This window comes from Lepisma saccharinum, chromosome 1 (assembly GCF_977018435.1).
Source record: "Lepisma saccharinum chromosome 1, izLepSacc3.1, whole genome shotgun sequence".
NCBI classification, from domain to species: domain Eukaryota; kingdom Metazoa; phylum Arthropoda; class Insecta; order Zygentoma; family Lepismatidae; genus Lepisma; species Lepisma saccharinum.
This window is the reverse complement of record NC_139229.1, coordinates 69,166,512-69,192,770: the sequence shown is the minus strand read 5'-3', so window position 1 is coordinate 69,192,770 and position 26,259 is coordinate 69,166,512. Positions and strand designations below refer to the sequence as shown.

The 26,259-nt window shown below is 36.0% G+C and overlaps 1 protein-coding gene across 1 annotated transcript; it reads right to left on the bottom strand.

Annotated features, from left to right (window-relative positions):
- Positions 1 to 13,810: 13,810 nt before the first annotated feature.
- Positions 13,811 to 21,004, bottom strand: LOC146005241 (uncharacterized). The gene is made up of 3 exons (XM_083144367.1): positions 20,793 to 21,004; positions 18,741 to 18,894; positions 13,811 to 14,033 (listed from the first exon to the last, which is right to left on the bottom strand). Exons 1-3 carry the CDS (start codon positions 20,847 to 20,849, stop codon positions 13,900 to 13,902), a joined length of 345 nt encoding a protein of 114 aa, XP_083000493.1. The 5' UTR covers positions 20,850 to 21,004; the 3' UTR covers positions 13,811 to 13,899.
- Positions 21,005 to 26,259: the final 5,255 nt, after the last annotated feature.

Below are 26,259 nucleotides of genomic sequence, written 5' to 3'. Positions count from 1 at the left end.
GTTACCATTCAAATGATCATCGTAAATGGGATGTTACCTTACAACAAATTGCCTTCGCCTTCAATAATGCGTATCATGAGGCTACCAAATCATCTCCCGCAAAGATTCTATTTGGTAGAGATCTTCAGGGTCCCTTGGGTTTTTTTTGGGAATTACAGGGTGAACAGGACCTAGGTGCCGATCCTACTCAGGATCGTGCTGTTCTTTGGGGGGAGGTTTTTCAGAATGTAGTAAAAGCATGGAATAAACGTCAGAGCCTATATGATCCGCATCGCCAAGCAGTTAAACTAAAGGCTGGGGATCTAGTACTCTATAAGGTCTTTCCAAAAAGTAATGCTTTGAACCATGTGGCTGCAAAACTAATGGAACGTTGGGCGGGACCTGCAAAAATATTGAAGTTGGTAGGCCCAGTTACCGCTCTTCTGGTTGACCCGGAAACTGAATGCCACCTTCGTAAGATGCATGTTATGCATCTTAAACCTTACCATGTTCGAGATACGTCAGATATTAATATTTTAAATGATCTAGATGATACAGTTTCAGAAGATAACATTGATCTCGGGGCTTGCTTAATTAATCTTCTTGACTCCAGTCAGGAAATTTCTCCATTGGAGCGGAATTTTTCACGCGCTCCTGTAAATGATGAAAGGATGGATTATGAGAATCATAGGTTGATGGCGACAACTTCAAATCAGGTCACAGGCAATATACCTACTTCTAGTGTTTCTAGACTTAATAAACAATGCTATAGATGTTTAAAATGGGGCCATGTTAAGGCTAACTGCCGTGTTAAATTACCGGCCAATGTACGGTCCGGAGGCAAATTTAATCAGAGCATTAATAATGATCGTAGACAATCGGAATATAATGTAAACAACTAATAACTTTATGCATTAGACGTATAATGTCACCTTCTGGTAGAAATGTACATCTGTATATGTTAATCATATGGTATTCTTCTTCTTCTTTCCTATAATTCTTGCTTTTTCCTTCTTTTCTCCTCTTATTAGTAAATTTTGGTTTGTATTTATTTTCATGTTATCATTTCGTGGAGAATTGTACCGTGATGACCTACTACACCTATTGAGCATATCGACATCTTCATCGAAGTGCCCTGCTATCAGATTCTGCCTTTTTGCCTGCAGTCATACGTCACAGTTGTCTATCTGGAGATCTTCGCTTATCAACTGCACTAGAAAAAATGGATTTAAACTTTCTTCTACTCAGATCGTCACCTCTGCATCTCTTTGACCCCTGATGGATAAGGATTCTAGTACGGATACTTGGGATTAGTACCGATTGACTCTGGTGTTCCTCAGGTATGTTTTGCAGATACTGTTTTACGACGAAGAAGAAATTACGATACGTAAGAGGCACATTGTGACACACAAAAAAAAAATTTCAGAAAATATACCGCATCGTGACCTTAGTGTACTGCCTGAAATGCCTCTAGTGATGATACTTCCCTTGATGAACATGTATTGAGCTATCTCAATTGTTACAAAAAGAAATTACCTTGTTCAACAAGATGGAATAGTTTAAGGATTCCTTGGGATTGGATTATATACACGTCTTGCCTTGTAAATGTATGAACTGTATAGGATGTTCCCGATTACAGGATTAAACATCCCCTTTTCTTATGTGGAAAATTTCGTCGAGTTTTTTTCTCTTCTTTGTGTACCTTGTGCAGGAAGCATAGGGATTCTTAGAAGATGATTGTATATATATATGAACATTTATTGGGATTTCTGTCACCAGGAACTTGTATTGTGCGAAATCATACAATATATTGGTAAAATGTATTTCAACACTATGGAATTAATGGGATTTTATAAACTTGAAATATATTTGTAGTGCAGAAACTTTGTTAAAAAGCAGGACACCTTCTTTAATATTTTTTCAGTGATATAATGAAATTGTGTGGTGCTATATAGGTGTTCCTCATTGAAATATATAAGTGGTATATATATGTATGTATAAATATAGGCTCATAATGCCTCATATTATTGCCAGTCTTTCATCATAAGTGTATTATAATATATTCATTGTCATTTATATCTTGGGATACATTCTCCAATATTTATTCAGATTAACCATATGATATTATTTTAGTCTTGTCTTATAGACTTTTAGACATATTTATTAAAATGAGTTACTTGCTATATTTGCGGAGTGGATCTCCTCTAATGCATTGTTGATTGCTTACCACAAGGATGTGTATATTTTTGTATTCTTAGTGGTTTATATCTAATCATGATTTGGATCTCAATTATATATATAATTAATTCAATAGTTATGGTTATAAAAAGATTTTTCTTGGGTATTGTAATTCATTATGGGAGTAATTAGAGAAAATTTGCAAAAAACCAAACAAAAAAAAAACAAAAAACAAAAAGAGTATATCCAAATATATAAAAAAAACTTAATTGCTGCAATTTTAAGAATATGTATTTAGTCATTCTAGGGGTGTAATTTTATGGTTTTCTATTGTTAAATTTATGCCTGTGTGACCCGGATTTTTCGGAGCAGAGGGAGGTTGTGACGGTTGATATATACTTACATAAATATCATCCCGCCACAGTCACTCTCTTCTCTTTATTTACGAGAGTAAGATATGTCATGCGCCAAAACAATTCATGGATCATTACGTGATGTATCAAGTTGCGCAGTTTTTCGACAGAGGCCGTTTGCTGCCTCGAGTCGTCACTCGTGCATGCGTAATAGACTCGTCGTTTGACCAGCGGTCGGAGCTGGGAGAGCGAACAGTCACGATAGAGATCTCTTACACGCGTTGCCCAGGACAGACCACAATTACTCGCCAGCCGGAGCGGAGAGACGAACAGGTATATACAGTAGTTCGCGAAACTGGAGCCCGACCTTTTCTTCCCCTTTGTCGCGTATATGGCATGGCATTGTAGCTAACGTTATACGTTTGAGCAGCCCATTTCGTCCTAGTCATCAGGACTTTTTGCCATTACGTAACGGGGAAGGAAGAAGGTCGATATGGGGCTTTTGTCAAATTCATTGTATTAACATGCATACGCGAATTGTGTAGTAACCGATTAATCCTTCTAAATTGTTGAGCCACTTATTTTTGAATTGGTTATTACAAAGAAATCAAGTAGTATTAAATCATATTTTTTTGTGTGTCTCTCCACTCCGTAACCGGCTGGAACATTGCGAGTACCCCCTTTTATTTGATAACCTGATCAATGACTTGTTTCGGCAACATCTCGAATACTTTTTCCACAATTGTTGAGACGTACTTCATGACAGGGTGTAGGTATTTATATTTAAATGTTTTAATATTTGATGAAGATTTGGGAAGGGATTGAATGCATATATATATATATATATGCAAACTAAATTTTGCTGAGAGATCATTGTTATTTATTGTAAGTTGTTTAAATTGGAACTATAAATAAGAAAGGATAAAGTAGGGAATAAGCGAAGGTGAAAGTAGTACTTGGAGGTTCGTTTAATTCCAATTTGTAAACATTTATAGACTCAGGGAATTTTCATTGAACTGTTACATTTTGCATAATTTAAAATATTAAAAATATTGTTCTGATAAAGTCACTGTTACCCTTTTTACAAAAACTAATCTGTCTATGAATAAAAGTTTGTTTAAATGGAATATTAATTTTGATCAATTCAAAAAATAGACTAAGTGTTTATTCTTTTGCAAAAGGACTACCGTAGCGTAATGCAGTGGATTGGAGAGAATTTATCTGGGTTGTTTAGGGGCGTACGTAATTTTCTTGAGAAGGGGAACTAGACGATTCCCCCACTTCTCAAGAAGTTTACGTTAACCCAGATTGCATGCATTCGGCGATTTAAGTTGTTTTTGTGTCCTGGAGGAAATCAAAAAACGAATCGATCCACGAAGTTCAGGGTCCTACACTGGGCCGGGCGAATTAACAATTTACAGTAGCAGTTTCTACAACGTTGTACGTTTCAATATTGCCTTTTTGAAAATTTTGGGTATCGGGTAGCCACGGTACGTGCAAAATTGAAGCGTAATTAAATAAATAAATAGTATTCGCCACAAAGGCTAAACACAATTACTTCCATAGAATGTGGTTGGACTTTTTAATCTCACGCTCTTTTCCCTTCATTTTTCTTCCTTCTCCTCTCCTCTTTTTCTCTTGTCCTTTCCACTCTTTCCAACATCTTCTTCCATTCTTTGTTTAACTTCAGTCCCCCATTCCAGTTCATTGTGTCTTCTTCACCTTTCTTCTCTATTTCCTTGGCTTCCTTCCATTTTCTAACTAGCATTCTCTTCTCCCTTCCTATCTGCTTAGCCTCATCCCACTCTATGTCATGTCCTGTTTCTCTCGTGTGTTTAAATATTGCATTTCTCTCTCTCTTAAGTCGTACATCATCCCTATGTTGTTTCAACCTGTCTTTCAGCCTTTTTTTTCGTTTCTCCTATGTACACACTCTGACATTCTTTACATTTTACTTCATAGATAATCCCTTCCTCTTCTTCTTCTCTGTTTTCCTTTTTCTTGTTAGCATTCCTCGCTATTCCTAAGATGCTTCTCCCTCCCTTCCTGTAAGTTTTAATTCCCGCTTTCCTAAGCACTTTGCATATCTTTTCTGTGGTCTTCCCCATACTCCTTATTCCAAACCTTCTCTCCTCTTTTTCTTTCTCTTCCAATTCTCCCCTGCCCGTTTTCTTACTTTTTCTGTTTATGTCCAGTCTATCCTGCTTCTCATAGCCATTCTTTTCCAGCTGTTTCCATAGGCTATTTATTTTGCCTTCTTTTTCACATTCTTTCATGCATATTTTCTTGATTCTGTCCTCCATATTCTTTATAAAATTTATTTTTGTCACCTCACTTACATCACTTCTTTTGTGGCAGAATACTCCTGCTGCACACTTCTTCTGATGCCAAGCGGTTTCAATTTCTTGATTGAATTTCTTTCTTGATTGATGAAAAGGAAAAGAGGACAAGAAATTGAAACCGCTTGGCATCAGAAGAAGTGTGCAGCAGGAGTATTCTGCCACAAAAGAAGTGATGTAAGTGAGGTGACAAAAATAAATTTTATAAAGAATATGGAGGACAGAATCAAGAAAATATGCATGAAAGAATGTGAAAAAGAAGGCAAAATAAATAGCCTATGGAAACAGCTGGAAAAGAATGGCTATGAGAAGCAGGATAGACTGGACATAAACAGAAAAAGTAAGAAAACGGGCAGGGGAGAATTGGAAGAGAAAGAAAAAGAGGAGAGAAGGTTTGGAATAAGGAGTATGGGGAAGACCACAGAAAAGATATGCAAAGTGCTTAGGAAAGCGGGAATTAAAACTTACAGGAAGGGAGGGAGAAGCATCTTAGGAATAGCGAGGAATGCTAACAAGAAAAAGGAAAACAGAGAAGAAGAAGAGGAAGGGATTATCTATGAAGTAAAATGTAAAGAATGTCAGAGTGTGTACATAGGAGAAACGAAAAAAAAGGCTGAAAGACAGGTTGAAACAACATAGGGATGATGTACGACTTAAGAGAGAGAGAAATGCAATATTTAAACACACGAGAGAAACAGGACATGACATAGAGTGGGATGAGGCTAAGCAGATAGGAAGGGAGAAGAGAATGCTAGTTAGAAAATGGAAGGAAGCCAAGGAAATAGAGAAGAAAGGTGAAGAAGACACAATGAACTGGAATGGGAGACTGAAGTTAAACAAAGAATGGAAGAAGATGTTGGAAAGAGTGGAAAGGACAAGAGAAAAAGAGGAGAGGAGAAGGAAGAAAAATGAAGGGAAAAGAGCGTGAGATTAAAAAGTCCAACCACATTCTATGGAAGTAATTGTGTTTAGCCTTTTAGGTGAAAGTAAAGTTGGGAAGTGAAAGTCATCTGCTAGAAAGTTCCAAACAACTTTCTAAATAGTCTGGAGGGAGTAATGTTTGTGTATATATATTGCCCTTTTGTTGTATCTGGTTACTTTTGTACTTGATACAGAGTCAGAAGAAGACCTTGCTAGAAGGTTGAAACGTTACGTTAGTTTATTGTTTTTAATAAAATAAATTACTGCCTTGGTCAGCATAATTAGTTTTTGAGATAATTTGATGAAGTTCTCTCGGTATATCAGCCAGGTGATTTCCGGATTGAAGTCAATCCCTGAAGATGAGAGTGACGTTAGCTCTCGAAAGCTTTGAAGCCTATCCGGAAATCACCTGGCTGATATCCCAAGATAACTTCTTCATCACTTGCCACCAGGAAAGCTTCAAGAATTACTAACTAACTAACTAACTCCCTAGCCTTCTTAAACCCGAAGGTTCATGGCTGCAGCAACACAGGCCTTCCATCTTTCCCTATCTTGAGCAAGTTCTATATACTCTTTTCCATCCCTTCCGATTTCCCTTAGGTCCATCTCAACATTGTCCCTCCATCTTCGTCTTGGCCTTCCTACAGGTCTCTTACCATCCGGTTTCCCAACAAGAATCCTGTGAACTCCTCTTTCCTCTCCCATTCGTGCCACATGGCCTGCCCACCTAAGTCTTCTTGATTTAATTATTCTAATAATATCTGGACATACATACAAATTATGTAGTTCTAAATTATGTAACCTTCTCCACTCACCTGTCTCCTCATCCCTTTTAGGTCCAAATATTTTCCTAAGGATCTTATTTTCAAATACTCTCAATTTATGTTCCTCTTTCAATGTAAGGACCAAGTTTCACATCCATATAATACTACAGGCAAAATTACTGTTTTGTATATTTTAACTTTTAGTTTCTTAGATATTAAACGAGAAGACAAAAGTTTATGAAGAGAGAAGTAACATGCATTTCCTGAATTAAGCCTACTTTTTATTTCCTCTTTAATATAATTTTCATTTGTTAATATTACTCCTAAGTATTTGAATTTGGAAACTGGTTCAAACGAGTTGTTATCAATAATTAGATTTTGATTATTACCTAACACTTGGTTTCGGCCTGTAAGCATATATTTAGTTTTCTCTTTGTTAACTTCCAAACCTATCTCTTTAGCAGTTTTGAAAAATATTTTAGCATTATTCTTAATTGTATTCACATCATCCCCCAGTAAGTCTACATCATCTGCATATGCTAACAACTGAGTCACACCATTTAATTTTAGTCCTTCTTTAGTTTCTTTTACCTTCCTTACAGCATATTCTAAGGCAAAATTAAAGAGCAATGGAGATAATGCATCTCCCTGTTTTAACCCATCATGAATTGTAAATTTGTCAGACACATTAATACCCACACGAATTTTACTTTCTGTTTCACTGGTGCATATTTTTATCATACTAACAAGCTTCTTAGGTATTCCAAACTCGACTAATATATTATATAATTTATCTCTTTTGACCAAATCATATGCTTTTTTGAAATCAATGAATAGCTGATGGACATTTTGATTATCTTCCCACTTTTTTTCAAGTGTCTGTCTGATGTGAAAAATTTGATCTGTTACGTTTAAATCCACATTGATAATCACCTATAATTTCATTAGCATATGGGGTTAGTCTTGTTAAAATAATGTTAGATAATATTTTATATGTTGTTGAGAGTAGAGAAATTCCACGGTAATTATTGCAGTTCATTTTATCACCTTTTTTAAACACAGGAACAATTATGGATTCTTTCCACTGTTGAGGGATTTCTTCTTTATTCCATATTAAACAAATTAATTTATGAATTTGACATATTAACGAATTTCCACCATATTTAATTAACTCAGCTGGTATTAAATCAATGCCAGGTGCTTTGTTATTCTTTAGCCTTTTAATAGCATCTTTAACTTCAGTCAAGTTAGGTTCTGAAACTAAAGGTTCTGCTGTGTGGACTTCATTTACTTCTGATTTATCTCCTACATGGACATTTAAAAGGTCATTAAAGTAGTTCTTCCATCTATTTAGAATATCGCTTGGGTCAGCTAGAAAATCACCGTCTTTATCTTTTATCAAGTTTACTTTAGGTTGCCACCCCTTCTTTATATAAATCTCTGATATTTTTATTTTTGCTGTTTGTTTCAATTTCGTTAATTTTGCTTTTCAAGTAATCTCTTTTTTTACTTATAAACGTGCGGTTAACTTCTCGCTTTATTCTATTATCTTATTTCTATTAGATTATGACATGTAACTGAGAGGTTGCGTACATAATAGTAATCAAAATTTAGAAGACGCGCAAAGAGTCTGTGGAACGAAACTAGTTACATGTACGCTAAAAAAAAAAGGAAAAAAAACAATCAGTCACAAAAGTCACGGTTTGGAGGTTATAGACGAGTATTTTGTACTGTCACCTCAGTCTCTGACGAGATCCAAATTAAACAGGACGAAGCGATCCATTGAACAAGATTATTTGAAAATAAGGTCAAAAATATACATATGAAGCTGTGACCAAGTTAACTCAAACTAACAAGTAAATATAGCCATGAGTCCGTCCCAGAATAATTCACAACCTCGTTTCATCAGTATATAACCTAAAGTACAGTTTTCTTCTTTGCGTGGGGATAAACATATACTGCAATGCATAATTTGCGACACTTACTCAAAATTTATTATACCAACCTCGCAGCGAAGAATGGTTAGTATTTTCAATCAACAACATGTACATTGTATAACTGTAACAATTTCTTCTTCTAACCCACACTACGCCAAAATCTTCAAAAGTTTTAACAACTTAACCGGAAGATAATACAATAAAAATAGAAAAACTGACAACATCAGAATAACGTATACAACGATATCGTTAAAATCTTCAAAGGTCAATCTTTAGCAGTATTACACGTGCCTTACTCTTTTTGAGACAAACTCCCCCTCCTTTTTTGTTTGATGCTCTTATGCAATTTAACAAATATGTGTGAAGGTTATTTATGCACCATATGCTAACCAACAATTATATAAATTGTATTCCCCATCCTTTTTGTACTCGATTGATTCTAATTAGTGCCAGTCTTACTTATGCAAAAATTGAAACGGGGCATCGCTTTACTTTCCCACTAGACCAACCGCGACGACGTCGTATAAGCTGGGAATGAATCGTTAAATTGCCTTCTATTTGACTTGTCCTCTTTTGCTGTCAGTTTCTCTCAATATTTCAACTTGTAACTCGGTCAAGAAAAAGACGTATGTTAGTTAAAGCACACATTCACTGTTCACTTATGCAAAAATGGTCGTAAAGTACATACCTCGATAATTTGAACAATCGTACACCATGGTTCATTAGAGCTGACCACTGTTGAATCAAAGGGGGAACGCCTTCCAATGGGTCGTCTCCATGCACATACAAAGTATGCTGTCCTGTTACTCGTAACTTTCCTTCTCCAACTTGCCCCATCGCACCTTCATAGTTCTGGTTGCACTCCGTGAAGGAACAATACGACGATCAAACTGGTCAATGGTCAAAGAATGCTTCGCTTAATCATCTTCGTTGGTTGGCATCGTTCGTCCAAAAACACCAGCAGCTTAACGTCTTACTATCTCACGATGCAAAAATGGAACAGCTTCTCGCATTGTTCAAAGAAAGAAGGTAATCCTATATTACCAATTGTAATCGACGACGAAGAGTTACGTTTAGTCCCGCGAGTCGCTGCTTCTCTCCAAGTTCATGTCGTCACTCCAAAACTCCTTTACGACTCGCAAGCTGGTTCGGAACTACTGTCTCTCGTAGATCGTGATCGCAGAACAGAAAAATGCCACTGGTGACCTCTGGCGGTCAATCGATCAACTAGTATCCGATAACACTGACGCAAAGCGTACCGAAGATTATGAGGAGAAATGTGAGGATTTTCTACGCGGAAATTTAACGTAATACATTTTTATTACGATCCGCGCAGAAAAACGTCACAGACATTCAGTATCAAACCATGGCTTACTTTTTCTCGGTTTATGGTATCCTATACTTTCTTTAGCTGCTGATTCTATTGCATTACGTATGTGCTCCCAATTCTTATTTACGTCTGTTTCATTTATATTTTCATCATCATTTAAATCCTGCAAAACATCAAATCTATTTGACAGTTTAATTTGGTAATCTTTCTTAATTCTTTCATCAGTAAACTTTCCTGTATCAAATTTTATAACTTTTAGATGTTGTTGCTTATGATTTATCACTGAGTGTCTTTCTCTTAATTTAGCAATTACTAAATAATGGTCACTGGCACAGTCAGCACCCCTATGTGTACGAACGTCAATTATACTAGTATGCCTTCTCTTATCAATGAGAATATGATCTATCTGATTATGAGTTTTACCATCTGGAGAAGACCAGGTATATTTATGGATATCTTTATGTTTAAAAGTGGTACTTTTCACAATTAAATTCTTTGAGGTTGCAAAAGTAATCAATCTTATACCATTATCATTACATGAAGACTTTCTTTACCAATCGTGGGTTTAAATGTCTCTTCTTTGCCAATCTGTGCATTACAGTCACCTAACAGAATTTTCATATCATACTGAGAAAATTTATCAAAGACCTGTTCTAACTCTGTATAAAAATCATCTTTATCTTCCGTTGGTGCATGTGTGTTTATTAAAATAATTTTACACCACCTACCCTGCATAACTGCATATGATATCCTATCATTAATAAATTCTACTGTTTTAAGAGCCGAGATAATTCTATTATTTATGAAAAAGCCTGTTCCAAAATTATGATTTTCAGTACCACCATAGAAAAAAAGTATAATTTTTAGTTTTACAATTCCCTTCTCCTGGCCACCTAACTTCCTGTACAGCTACTACATCTAATTTATACTTAACTATCTCATTAACTGTACTCTGAAATGCCCCAGGCCGGTAAAGGCTCAGAACATTCCAGGTGCCTAATTTAATATCCTTATTCCTAACGTAGATCTTATCCTTAGTCCAGGGACCTCCCAAAGTAGTCCCCACCCAGAGATCCGAACGGGGGACTATTTTACCTTGGGAACATCCATGGCCTTATATTGCTGTTTCTTGACATTTTTTTTTACAGTGCAGAGTTGTCAGCTCTACGCCTAACCCCCAATATGAATGGATGAACTACTACACAAGACAAACACAAACACATTTGACAGCACAATTACTACACAAGACGAACATAAACACATTAGACAGCACAACTACTACACAAGACACACACAAACACATCACAACTATAACACAATATAAACACAAACACACCACAACTACTACACAATATAAACAAACAAACTACACACCACAACTACTACACAAGACAAACACAAACAAATTAAACAACACAACTACTACGCAAGACAAAACAAACATACTAGACAGCACAACTACTACACAAACATACTAGACAGCACAACTACAACACAAAACACATACATACACATCACCTCACAATTATTGTAGCCTGAAACTTTTCTTTTCAGTTCTTCTAACTAAGATATTCTAGCACAACTACTACACAATATAAACAAACAAACTACACACCACAACTACTACACAAGACAAACACAAACAAATTAAACAACACAACTACTACGCAAGACAAAACAAACATACTAGACAGCACAACTACTACACAAACATACTAGACAGCACAACTACAACACAAGACACATACATACACATCACCAATACTACACAAGACAAACACAAATACATTAGACAGCATAACTACTACACAAGACAATCCCAACCACTCTAGACAGCACACCTACTACACAAGACAAACCCACATACAAAGTAACAATTCTAGTGATAGTTAAGCAACATTTCTTTTACAGTTTCTGTGCAATAAAATATGAAACTTCACACTGTTGATTAAACATAACTATCCTTAAAATACTTTCCTAGATTTGCAGTTACAAGCGAACAATTTTGTGTTACAAAAAAAAAAAAAAAAATAATAATAATAATAAAACTAAATATTTCCCACTAACATAATATCTTACTAATTCAGGGTGGCTACTCACTGGGAATTCCGGGTGAATTTTTCCTCATAGACTTGAAAAATTGCAATTTTTATTAATCCAAATCCCACTGAATTTATACATATTTATAAATGCCCCGAAGATCAAACTGAATGCTCTCAATCCCTTTAGTGTCTTTTGCAGAACTATTTACCCAACAGTTGGAAATTTATTACGAGATAAGATATCTTGAAGTTGATTAGTTAAAATCGTACTTGAAATTATTGTAGCCTGAAACTTTTCTTTTCAGTTCTTCTAACTAAGATATTCTAGCACAATTTATGAAAATTCTAATGTACCACAGTAACACATTATTTATGTTTACATAATAAAACACAAAACAGATATGAATATATAAGTGAAAACTGCATTATTGCAAAAATAACAAGAATTCTCTGAGATCACTGGGAAACCATGTAACTGGAAAAAGTAATACTGAGAAACATAATTAACCTTTTAAGTCCAGATCGGTCATGTGCTAACCGATGGCATTTTGGACCACAGTCCCGATTGGTCATGTGCTGACCGATGAAGGGCGAGGAACTTGAAAACAAGAGTTGATATGCATAGACAGCGACACTGGTGCTCTTCAACTTCCTAATGACGTCAGCTGCTAAATTTACACCTCCTTTTTGTCGGAGAATTACTTCAAAAGATAATTTGCATGTAAAAATGAATGCTTCAGACTTCATTCTGTATGGTCAATGGGACATTAGTTTATAATATTTTACAAAACTTCACGCATACAAAAAGGTAATTCTTAAGAAACGAAGTGAACAAATCTTAACTCAATACAATTTTAGATTTCCGAATATTCAATTTTATCAAATCCCAGTACACATATATAAAAATGTAAATTAACTATACTGTAAAAAGATAGCAAAAATTCTTGACCACAAGCATAATTTCTTGACCTACCTGTGGATTTCTTGACTGGTAGACACCTGTTTTATCATGTTTTAACCTAAATGTTGTCTACTCTCCCAAAGAAGGGTGTGGTGAAAGCCAAACTGCCAAAACTGTGAACATTACCTTTGTAAAAATGTAGGCATGTAATGTGAGTTATGTGTTGTTTAATATATTGTATGCTTCCGAAACCATACCTACAAATTGAACATTAACATGATACACAACTTCAACATGTTTTAGTGAATGCCATCTTTGTGAGAAAAGGATACACAAAATATCAAAATACATATCAATGTAATGCAATTTCAAGTTTCATAACTGCTATAAGGTGACGCTGTTCACACATGCAAAACTGAAAATAATTCAGATGCCTGCTCCTTTTCTCAGGAGCCAGCATTTTTTTTTATTTCTTTTGCAAATATGAGCTTAAAAATCTATGAATGAAACTACGATAAAGCCACACATTTTGAAATGTGACCTTAAAATGTCTAATTTATAAATTAATACAAGATTAGATTAAAAGTAACTAATTCTTGTGCCAGAGTGGCCTTCATAAAGAAGGCACAAGCAGCAACATCATAAATAACTAATATATGGCCGACTAACCATCTCTCTACAGATTTTAAAATTGGGTAGCAACAGTGCAAAAATTTATAATAGCAAGTTTATTATTCTGATTTAATGATACACGTGATACATATACTGTACTCATTATTTGAAAAAAGTAATGGAAATTTCCATAAGTGAACTCCAATTATTAAAAAAACAATTTAAGAGCTGGATTTGAAAATTGAGGTGTCCTGTGATAATTACCGAGTGCCCTGTATTTTTCTACCCCCGCACATATGCATATGATTTTATAGACTTCATGTGCATCTAATCAAGATTAAGCTGCTAAAATACTCTATCAATACTATTTTTACACTCACCATTGTACAGAACTAGTTCTCAGAATAGGAAAAAGTAAGCTAGAAATGAGTTTTCATCAATAAATACAAAACAATTAGAGAAAAAAACATCTATTGATTTTCATAATTTATACAATAAGGTAACAATCGTCTTATTTACACAGTATCTCACTATATTTCACTTCTAATTCTTGGCAGAGGGCTGAGGCACTCTGTACTTTGCCATCTCTATCTCTGCATCCACCCACGACATGTCATTATAGCAGAAATATTCAGGATTCTTATACTTCCCAGCTTTGGATGCTCCTGGACCAACCTCTGCAAAAGATAGAGAAAAATCTTTGATATGGGCCATTATTTTTTAAATATACCACATGATATATATTGCATGTAAAATATTTGAACTGAAATTTAGCAAGAAAATTATAAAAACATTTCTACAATGTGTCACTTGCAACGCTTAATTAGTGTGGTTAGGTTGCTTCCCTTAAGTTAAAAAACAGACACATATTTCAAATTCAGAAACATCTTATGTGTAAAATGTATTAAATAAACACATATTTGGAACAATCATATCATTGATTGAATTTACAATTTTAATTAATTGTAATATTGGAACATATCGCGGTGCCCGTTTAAGGCAGCCACGTCACCCCAGAGAGCACACTTTGGGAACCGCTGAGTTAGCAGCAGAGTTGGAATATGTACATCACTTTATTTTTAAAATGTACTAAATATATTTCTAATTTAATTAAAGCATGGCTTACACTTTGTGCCAGCATGTTTATGAATAAGCAATATAAGTGGTATTTACATTCTGACTTGGGCACCGTGGAAAAATCTTGAAACACTAAGAGTGCCGTGAAACATAAAAGTTTGGGAACCCCTGTGCTAACTCAAGATAGTCGCACATACAAGGGGCATACTGAAAACAATGAGCAACAATGTTTAAAAAATCAAAATCCATCAATACATGCAAACAAAGTAAATCATCGTACAATACAGACTTTATTGAACGCATCAAGGTAATGACGTGATGTCATTAGCTTCAAATGCGTGAGCACAGGCAGTTGTTTCACAATGGCTGACAGTAATGTTTTGTTTCGACAATGTGCTGTGATTGAATTCCTTGTTCAAGAGGGAATACGTGCTGCTGAAATTCACAATAGACTTCAGCGTACGAATGGAGATGTATGGGTGCTAGCAGTGTTAGAAGATGAGCAAAACATTTTAGCAACATGGAAAGAGTTGACAACTTCATTAAAGAAGACAGGTCACTGTGAATACAATTACAGCAATATACTTGAGTTAGGATATAGTGATTGCAAGGTCAGGCTACAGAAAAAATTGTTGCTGCTGGGTACCACGTTAATTGAAGATTTTGTATGCCTGCACTCTGCTCAGTTCACCAGGGAGAAAATTAGAAAAATGGGGTGGGAACTTCTGCCTCACCCTCCCTAAAGTCCTAACATTGCACCCTCTGACTATCATCTGTTCGGTTTTGTGAAGAAACAGTTACAAGGCCAACGCGACCAGAAAATGGAGGACACACAGAAAGCAGTGTGGCAGTGTCTGCGAGCAGCTTGAATGGGTTCTACCGTAACAGTATTTTGAATCTTCCAGAAAGGTGGGAAAATGCATGGAAAGAAATGGTGACTTCGTTGACAAGTAAAAGATAGTCGGTAGATTATGATCAGTGATCAGAACGCTACATTTTAAAAGTAGCTTCGCCACAGCTACAACTACATTTACTAAAAAGTAGCTCGCTACGCTACTCATGTGATCTACTCGCTACTTCGCTACTTTTGCGCTACTTCTGCATAAGAAAAAAACTTAAACAAGCACATGGATATTCAAAAAAAGCCCCTAGTATGATAGTTGTACTTACTGGAAAATACAATCTTAGATCGTTATATGAGCGTAGTTCGTTAGATGTTTGCTCTAACTTTTCGGATAGCTAGGGGTTACTTCTTTGGTATAGCTAAATGAGTGACAGGTGGAGATATGCTTTATGTAAGTTTCCTGTTGGGAATGCTTCCCTCAAGACACAATGGAATTTTTGTCACCTTGTAATCAAAGGGGCCCCAGGTTAGATACCTGGCGGAGGCACTCCAGTCTGGATTAGCTTGTCTCTGTGCATAAAGTGGACTCAAAACAAAAACCAGGAAGGACGGCTAGTTGGGAGGATGGATTCTCCTGCTCCTCCATTCCCCACACTGCTCATCATCATCATTCACCATTCTTCCTTATTCTCACAATTAGCCAAAAGTGGCAGAAAGCGACTCTAGATAAGATAATAACAAAATAAACCATTCATCCTCATTGCCATGATTAGCAAAAGGTACAGAAAAGCAACGTAAAAGTAGAAGAATTACATACATTTGGAAACTGTATATTAACTAAAGAAAATTATTGTTTCTGCAGAAAAGTCAATATCTCATACATACTTTTTACAATATCATAAAATATATTGAGGAAAGTGGTGTGTAAACTCTAGTGTTGTAAACGTATTGAAATTTTAAAATTTCTGAAAAAATATTATATCGAAAATAATTGTAGTTCCAGAAAGTGTATTTCTATCATTCTTGTAACAATAATTTCTTGGTGAGATCCTATATGCTAACAATGATTAATGCTGAAACATTGATTGCTGGCACTATTGCTTTGTCATTGTAGTGGAGACTGGATCGCTCGTTTTTGCGCTGCAAGTTATGTTTTACACAGAGATTAATGACATTTACTTGCCTTTTACACCATGGATATGAACAGGATTTGTTCCTGGGGCGTTGCAAATGAGGCCTTTATTTTAGGGTTTGCTGCAAACGAGGTACGTTTCTCCCGAAAATAGCGATGCAGCTAAAAAAATGTAGCCGTTAGCCAGAATATATTCATATACGCCAGTTCAGTTTAGTTATACCTATAATCTGTGATAAAGATATTTATAATCTAGATTATAAGTATTTCCATGTAATATACTGTCTTTATGAACCTCCTTCAAAAGTAAGCGTTAATGTCGATTTTTTTTTAACGCTGTGGTCACTTTCAAAAGTTTCCTCATAATGCAGGAAGAAATGAAGCTGTAGCAAAATTTTCGCTACAACTATAGGAATTTTGTAGCTTCGCTACCGCTACAACTACAATTTAAAAAATGTAGCGCCGCTACAGTAGCATGCTACTTCTGATCAGTGATTATGATGTAGTATGTTTTTCTTTAATAAAACCAAAACTCTGTTCATGAAATTTGTTGCTCATTACTTTCAGTATACCAATCGTATAAAGAGACAAATGCATGGACAGGTTGAGGGAGAAGCAACCATTTCCCCACCAGATTTCTAAAAAATAAATAGTAGCTCCAAGAGACGTTAAAAATTAAACAATCATAAATGAACACAGTGAATGACAGCTAACAAAAACAGCCACTTGCTCCATCAATGGAGGAAGGATTTGGTAAATGAAGGCCAAGCTACTATATATAACTACACAAAAGATTCAGATTTTTTTTCTTGGAGGGACAGAATATGCTAAAAGCTAAAAGATCGATTGTTATGATTCACCAGTTTTTGAAAAAAAAAAGTTTTAGTAGATCTACAGTGAATTGAGCCCAGGACTCCTTGATTACAAGACAACAGCATTAGCAAGTTTGTCTTGTGAAATAGAAACAGTTCTACAGTTAACAGTGATTAATACCGCAGTGGTCGCACGGATGACAATAGTGATCCACTCTTATATTTTCACATGCTACTTCAATTTAACAACACTCTTGGCTCCTAGTGTACCTTCCTGGAACAGTCCAGGAACAATGTTAGTTCAGTCATTATTTGAAATTTATCCATTGTTGACTTCTTATTAGAGCTCATATTTCAGTGGAGCACAATAGTGATCCAAGCAAACATTTACGGGAGTGTTTCTAAAATTTGTTATAATCTGGTGTGTACAGACCACCAAATAACTTATTTTTGGGAAAGAAAATACCAAAAGTAAGATTCTAAAATATGTATTTTTGTTTGGTTTTACCCCATCCAAATGTAATGCACTAGATTAAGAATTTCCTCCCTCTTGAAATGTGTTGAGTGAAATAACTTATAATTTATTTGGTATGACTTAAGATGACCGGACCACTCTCCAATTTTCTTCATATTTGACATACTTACTAATTGAGGCCTGCTAATGATGAATCTGAATTTAAAATTTGTCGGATACATCTAGAAATTGCAAAATAATTGCGAACCATTGACGCTAGCCCGACGAACTATTGACGTGTGGTTAGGTTAGTTTCGGTTAGGTTAGGCAAACAGAGTTAAAATTTGGTGTCATGGTACTATCAGGATCTAGAAATTGCAAAATAATTGCGAACCATTGATGTGTGGTTAGGTTAGTTTTGGTTAGGTTAGGCAAACATACTTAAAATTTGGTGTTGTGGTAGTATCATGAATATATATATATATATATATATTTCCTTGTGAAACAAAAAATTTCGCGAAAATAGACTGTTTCCATTCCGAAAACTAACTCCTTATTTTAGCTTATTTTGCAATTTCTAGATGTTTCCGACAACTTTCAACTTTAGATTCGTGATTAGGAGGCCTCAATTGAGAGTATGCCAAATATGAAGAAAATCGGAAAGGGGTCCGGTCATCTTAAGTCTTTCCATCTTTTGTTAAAATGAACAAGAAAACTTCAAAAAGGACATTCTCTCTATAAAAACAGAGAAAGATGCCTAACAATCCATTTTCTCCATGAAATTGTCACAAACATTGTGAATATTTCCACTTTTATCTCCATCAAAACCTATTTATGTATAACATATTTCTCCATGTAATTACTGTAGGGTCTCTCGACTGACGTAGCATACAGCCTGTACTCACAAAGTTGTTTTGATTTCACGTGGCAGCACAATTGTACCCCCGAACACTTCTTTATTCATTGGGATGTAATGATGTTGCTTTTTATAAAGCTTAGCCATCATATTTGTGAAGAACAAGGGGCCCTATGCTAATCTGCCTGTGCAATACTTAAAATTATTACCTCCACTTGGTACTTTTACAACTTTATCACTCAGTCCTGGAACATTCCCAACTGATGTTGATGTAGTTGAAGGTTTGCTCTTTGCACTATCAGATGCTGTGCCTCGAGTTGAATATTTTCTTAATCTCAGCCACAATGCACCTGCTTCATTCACCTAAATATTGAACATAATGAAATATGTTTAACGTTGATTATAACATATAATTTATGTGAACTGACAATTGATACCAACTACCACAAACAAATGCATCTAAAAGTATTCAATCACAGTAATATGAAATTTTATATTGTTACAATCTTTCACAACTGCTATTGCAGTATGAAGCAGTAGCCAGGTTCAAAAACGTTAGTAGTAAATACATGTCTGAATAAGCAAAAACAAAAATTTGGCGTAAGTGGTTCGATTTGTCATCCTTTTATAGGTCAAATAAAAAAAAAAAGGCATCAACAAATTTAAAAACAAAAAGGTACAATTGGTAAAAATCTGATATTTCCCGGACACCTATAACTTTTTCCTTTTTCTCAATTTTTGACATTTGTACTTACCTATCTGCTTCGCGGAACATTCTTTAAGGTGTATTCACATTTTTCATCCCGGAATCAGTGGAAATTGAAACTAAAAAATTATGGTACTACTTTACTATACCGGAGACACCTATCAATGATTTCTTTCGCAGTTTTTTAAATTGCTAACGTACTATTCTGCATTGCGGAACATTTCTTTAGGTGAAATAATGAATTTCTAACGAAAATAATGTATATTTATTACATTAACGAGTACTTACAGTTGTTCCTTATTTCCCACAAACCATCCACGGGCAGCCCCAAAAACCATTGACATTAGCCAAAAATTCACGATAGCCCCACGAATCATCACGGGGACGAGGTATGCCTACTAGAAAAGGTTAGGCCTGTTAGGTTAAGTTCTATTAGCACTCCTTTCGTTCAATTTAGCATATACGGACAATACGAGAGCATATTGTGCTCTCGTGCAGAAAGCAAATGGCGGCAGCAGCAATAGCGCATCGGAAATAGATTTTCGTAGAAAACCACATGCTTTCGCATTAAAATGGATGAAAACTACATTCCCGAACATCAACAACACTACAGAAAATGATTTGCGTAAGTACTTTCTCCTGTAAATTTGAAGAAATCCGTCTCCGGTATAGTAAAGTGTTACCAAAATTATTTTTGTTTGAAATATTTTAGTCCAAATTTCCCACTGATTCCGGGCTCCGCCCCTGGGGTAATTGACCTACCGCCCCAAACCGCTAACACGGCCCCACCTCTGCTCCGGCTCCCTGGCTTTATCTATAGTGTCCCTGTTAAGGGCATGCTAGAAATTGGCCGGAGTCACCTGCCCCCAAATGAACCCCAAACTTTTAAATTTGAAGAAATCCGTTACATCACGGATAGCCCCAGAAACCGAAAAATCCCCACGAACCATGCACGTTTAGCTCCACAAACCATTTACGGATAGCCCCACGAACCATGCATGGATAGCCTCACAAACCATGCACAGCAAGTTTAGGTTCGGTTACGTTAGGCAACCATAGTAAAAATTGTCATCTTCTTGCAAAAAATCGACGTGGTTGGAAACACTGACAGGGAGTTACGTCATCAAACATTCGCAACATTTAGTTCGTGTAGTGCAAGGAGATGAAAGGAACGACAATTGTGCGTCGGAGATATATTTCGGTTCAAAAATACCCGATTTCCCGGTGAAATAGATTCCACGATGAAAGAAAATACCTTTACGAACTTCTAAATGCTACAACAACTCATTTCCGTAAGTAGTTTCTTGTGTAAAAATGAAGAAATCCGTTGGGACCGTATCGAAGTGTAACCCAAATGTCCAATTAATATTGTTACAATATTAGGCAAGATACAAGTGTGTCGCGGATAGCCTATCTGTTCATAAAGGGACCTTAAACGTTGTAGACGGCATTCATGGATAGAATAGAATGTTTTATTGTCGTTAAGCAACCTCAAGTTGCAATTAGACAGTGTCATACAAATATAATATCGGTATTAAATTGAACTAAAACAAACCTTAAAAGGTAATGTTGTTTTACCATACAACTGAAGACCAAACTTTACGTTATTCATAACCGATGGGCTATAAATATCTAATTTTTATACTCGAGCGGAATTTCTAGCTTGATCTGGATATCACAGCTGATCGGAAGTAAAGACCTAATTTGTTCAGATTTAAATACCCACAGAAGTACTCTTTATCCATTAGTACAATATCATATTTTAAAATGCATTTTCGACATTTTTTATGCAGATTATGCCGCACAATAATATCCTTCGGTACTTGAAAAGAAAAGTAAATAAAAGTAAACAGTGAGTGGTTCAATTTCTGTCAGATTAGCATAGTATTTCGTTGTCCTTACGTTCAATTTTTCAAGGGTCTCACTTATCGCACAACACTTGAGTAACCTTGTGTTCTGACGTCACGGGAGAAGGCTTTTTAAGGCTCTGTCCGAAAGGTACGAAGTACGTACTTGAAGCATGGTTTTGGCGGAAGTGACGTCACCTAGTACAGTTCGAAAGCGCCAAGTACAGGAGTACGCAAGTGCATATCTCGTAGTGCAGATGGAAGCTGACTCGGTCACGTGATTTCCGCACTCGTTGTTCGTTTAAAATCGCGAAGGTAGAAGGTCAGCAATATAGGTTAAATATACGTTATGGGTCAGCAAGTTGTTGGTTAAAGTGCTTCTAATGTGTGGAAGTGTATGTGTACGAACATTTGAAAATGCAACGTGATTTCTATGGTGAAAAACAAGTGTTTATAACGTGGGGAAAACAACGAGTACTCAGCTTTATCTACTGATCATATTTGGCGCTGCAGTCGAATTGCAATTCGAAAGACTTTCACTTCCAGTCCACGACTTGAAGACCGCACTCCAAGACCATACTCGGAGGATGCTCGCTTCAAGTACGGCCTTGCACCTTTGGGACACGGCCTAAGTTTAGGCTAGGGATGGCCAGATCCGGATCCTGGAGGATCCGAAATCCGGATTCGGTTGGTTCCGGATCCTAAAATTTTTCGGATCCGGAACTTTCAAATCCGGATCCGTTTCCAGAACTTTCGGATCCGGACCAGAACTTCGGGATCCGGATCCAAAACTTTCGGATTCGGATCCGGAATTTTCGGATTTGGATCCGGATCCGTTTTGCCATCCCACATGCGCTTCTTTGGAAAGTAAGAATGTGTTCATAACATATTGTTACCTGCTAATATACATACATACACATATATATACACAGTGTGTCATTTTAATGGCGCCCACGGACCACGAAAACGTATAGAGGACATCAAAACAAACAACTTTTTTCAGTAACATTTTTTTCTCGTTGGAGCGTCGTTCCGGCGCTACAGTCGTTCATGAAAGCCCGTTTTGCCGCCTGAATGCTGGCAACCACACACAACTTTTGATTGCATTTGTGACGTCATATGTAAAACAAAACGAGAAAACACGTTCTGTAACCTAACAGGAAGTAAACAAACGAGACGAAAAATTGTAGAAAGAAAATAGAATTCAAGTGGAAGTGGTCATATCGAATTTTGTATCAGCTTGCATGTCAAATATTTGCAAATCTAGTTACCAAGTTGGCATCTACAATTTAGTATATCCACTTCGTCCTTCTGATACTAGTTGTCTGTGACACACTGAACAGATGACAAAATAGAATTGAAAGAACTCAAAATTCCAAAGGTAAGCAACTAACTAACTCTCTAGCCTTCTTAAACCCGAACGTTCATGGCTGCAGCAACACAGGCCTTCCATCTTTCCCTATCTTGAGCAAGTTCTATATACTCTTTTCCATCCCTACCGATTTCCCTTAGGTCCATCTCAACATTGTCCCTCCATCTTCGTCTTGGCCTTCCTACAGGTCTCTTACCATCCGGTTTCCCAACAAGAATCCTGTAAACTCCTCTTTCCTCTCCCATTCGTGCCACGTGGCCTGCCCACCTAAGTCTTCTTGATTTAATTATTCTAATAATATCTGGACATGAATACAAATTATGTAGTTCTAAATTATGTAACCTTATCCACTCACCTGTCTCTTCATCCCTTTTAGTTCCAAAGATTTTCCTAAGGATCTTATTTTCAAATACAAAGGTAAGCAACACATAATATAATGTATATTTAGGGCATTATGAGACAAGTGAGAAAAATGTTTGAAAATACAGGGATATAAATAGTAGTAAAACAAACTCTCCGACGACTGTGTTTATCTACGCACCGGATACACATGTAATAGTTTGCAACTCTGAATAGGACAGTATATTCGCTACTGATTCATCATTAGATTGTTACTGTGGTTGTACGTGTTTTAGTCGTAATGTAACAACGTGAACCTCAGATACTTCCGTTGTCAGCACAAAGTACCACAAGGGATCTGGACACAAACCTGTAGATATCAACCTTGCAAGGAAATTTGCAAATATAATTGACATGTAGCTGGGCGTAAACAGCCACATGTAAGTTGTAAGTACAATAAAAGTTATTGTTGTTGATATTTGACATGTAGGCTGAGACAAAATCCGATATTGACTCTTCATTGATTCTCGGCAGAAGCATATGGAATATATCGTGCATTGATGTACATTAATAATATTCCAGATAAAAGGATATTAATATTAACAGATGCTAAAAGTGTTTTGTACAGTGTGCAATCTTCATATAAAAAGTTATATGAGGCATCAGCATTGGTACTTTACATAATAAGATTGCATGGTAAGTTAACTACAGAGGGAAGGACAATTCATTTTGCATATATACCAGCACATTGTTACGTTCCTAAGCCCCGCGACAGGTTAACTTTGCAGCAGGTTTTATGTATCAATCCACTCTAGAGCGGCACTCAGCATCCCTGTTCCAGTCTCACCTTAACCGCTGAGCTGTTCATATCACAGACAGTGAGAAAATCCGCAGTATTGCAGCGGAACTATTTTCTGTGCGCACGTTTGGGTCTATATATGCGAAAAGTTGCTGCAAGGTTAACCTGTCGCGGGGCTTAGTAACTTTCCTCACCCTTTACTCCTATAGCCGGGAGCATTGAGGCTCTAAGGGTCTACACTGAAACCTATCTTCAGGGTAGGTGCAGAACAAATCCAACCAACGTCGTGAAGTTTTAATGAAATGTTTATTTACTGCTTGAATACTTACAGCCAGTGGTTAGGTAATTCATAACTGGAACTTGGAGATCAATTGTTAATAGATAATTTCAAACTTACTGGAAAGGTCAAACTAGGGTGGCCCAAACCTAGGTTTTACAGAAGAGCGGCATACACCTATTCACTTCTTCCTAGACTTGGAGTTATCACCCGAGATTGCCAATTTAGGTTTTACAGAAGAGCGGCTTGCACCTATTCACTTCTTCCTAAATTGGAACTTATATCCCATTCGGCTAACCTAGGTTTTACAGAAGAGCGGCATACACCTATTCACTTCTTCCTAGATTAGACCGTTCCTATTTGGCCAGTCTAGGTTTTACAGAAGAGCGGCTTGCACCTATTCACTTCTTCCTAGACTGGCACCAGAACAGACCTCCTTACGGACCAAACTCCTTCGTATTTATACCCAAAGTTCCAGCCTCGAACACCTGTCTTTAGGTAATTTCTTATTACAATACTCTAAATTACAACAGAAAGATATTTGAAAAATACATAGTTTGGCAATTAATAATTTACAAAGAAAGTTTACATATTCATTTGAGTTAACAATTATTTCTTTAACGTTGATAAAATCTTACATTTTGGAAATATACAAATTTAAATGTTCCGCCATTATTTAATTACAATTAGGTTAGTTCATCAAACATGGATAATCTTTGATTGGCAAATCTATATTTACATCATAATAAATGCCCGTTGTCTTAAGCGAGCTGTCTTCATTAGATAGTTACAGAAAGGTGAATACATTAGTTCAACAACGCCTTGATTGGCGCGTTCATATTTGCGTCACAACATGTAGTATCACGGACATTGACAATGACTTGAGGTAACACTATATCAAATTTTCTTTTAACACGGAATCTCAAAGTTACAAAATAAGTAAGGTCGTAACAACATTCAGGGTTTCATTATAATGAACTGGCAGATAAAAATGCTAAAGAAGCAAGAATTATGGATCACAGAACGAATATATTATTATCATATACAGATATGTTACCAAGAGTTAAAAACAAAATTCAACAAGATTGGGAGATATGGGTCAAACAAAAATTTACATATATGGGTCATTCATATAAAAATGTACTAAATTTAAACAATAAGAATCCGTGGTTTTATAAATTTAATATACCCAGAAAGTTTTTAGTTTTAATACTAAGATTGAGATCAGGTCACATACGTTTAAATCACCTTCTTCTTCTTCTTCTTGAGGCGCTACAACTTCATGTATTGAAAGTTTTGGCCTTCTCAACAACATCTCTCCATTTTCTCCTATCCCGGATGCTCTTCGTCCAATTCTTTACTTTCATGTCTTTCAGATCTTGAATTATTTCATCTTCCCACCGTTTCTTTGGCCTTCCTATGGCTCGTGTCCCAAGTGGTTTCCATTTATATATTTCTCTTACTAATCTTTCATCAGACATTCTATTTACGTGCCCAAACCATCTTAGTCTTTGTGATTTTATGAAATTTATGATATTTTCATTCCTGATTAACTTGTTGAGTTCTTCGTTGGTTTGTATTCTCCAATTTCCATCAGGTTCTTTTAGAGGGCCATAAATTCTTCTTAAGATTTTCCTTTCAAATATTGAGAGTTTCTGTTTACATGTGTCTTTGAGGGTCCAAGTTTCGCATGCATATGTGGTTATGGGTCTTATTATGCTATAATAAAGTCTCAGTTTTGCAGATTTAGATATTAGTTTATTCTTAAATAGGGCTAAGTTGGCGAAATATGCTTTATTACCTAGAATAATTCTCTCTCTAATTTCTTCTTCAATTGTGTTGTCGCCATTAACAACTGATCCAAGATATTTGAAAGATCTCACTTCTTCTACTCTCTCGTCGTTTATAATTAGGTCTTGTAATCTGCTTTTACCTTTTACACATCTGAGATATTTAGTTTTCTGCATATTAGTTACGAGCCCCATGTTCAAAGCTTCACTTTTTAGTTCTTCAAATGTTTCTATTAATGTCTTTTTCGTCCTTGCTGTTATAAGGATGTCATCGGCATATGCAATACATTGTTTTAATCTTGTTGATATGTTTCCTCTCAATTTCATCTTTTTCAATACAAAGTCTATCACTATACTAAACAGCGTTGCAGATAAGGGATCACCTTGCTTGACTCCACCTTCTATTTCGAATTCTTCACTCATTTCCCTGTTAATTTTGACTCTTCCTTTATTGTTGGTTAAGGTTAACATAATTAGTCTGATTAGTTTAGATGGTACTTCATATGATTTTAAAACATCTATTACTTTGTTCCTGTGCACCGAGTCAAATGCATGGGTAAAATCTATAAACAAGTTGTAGAGTCCAATATTAAATTCA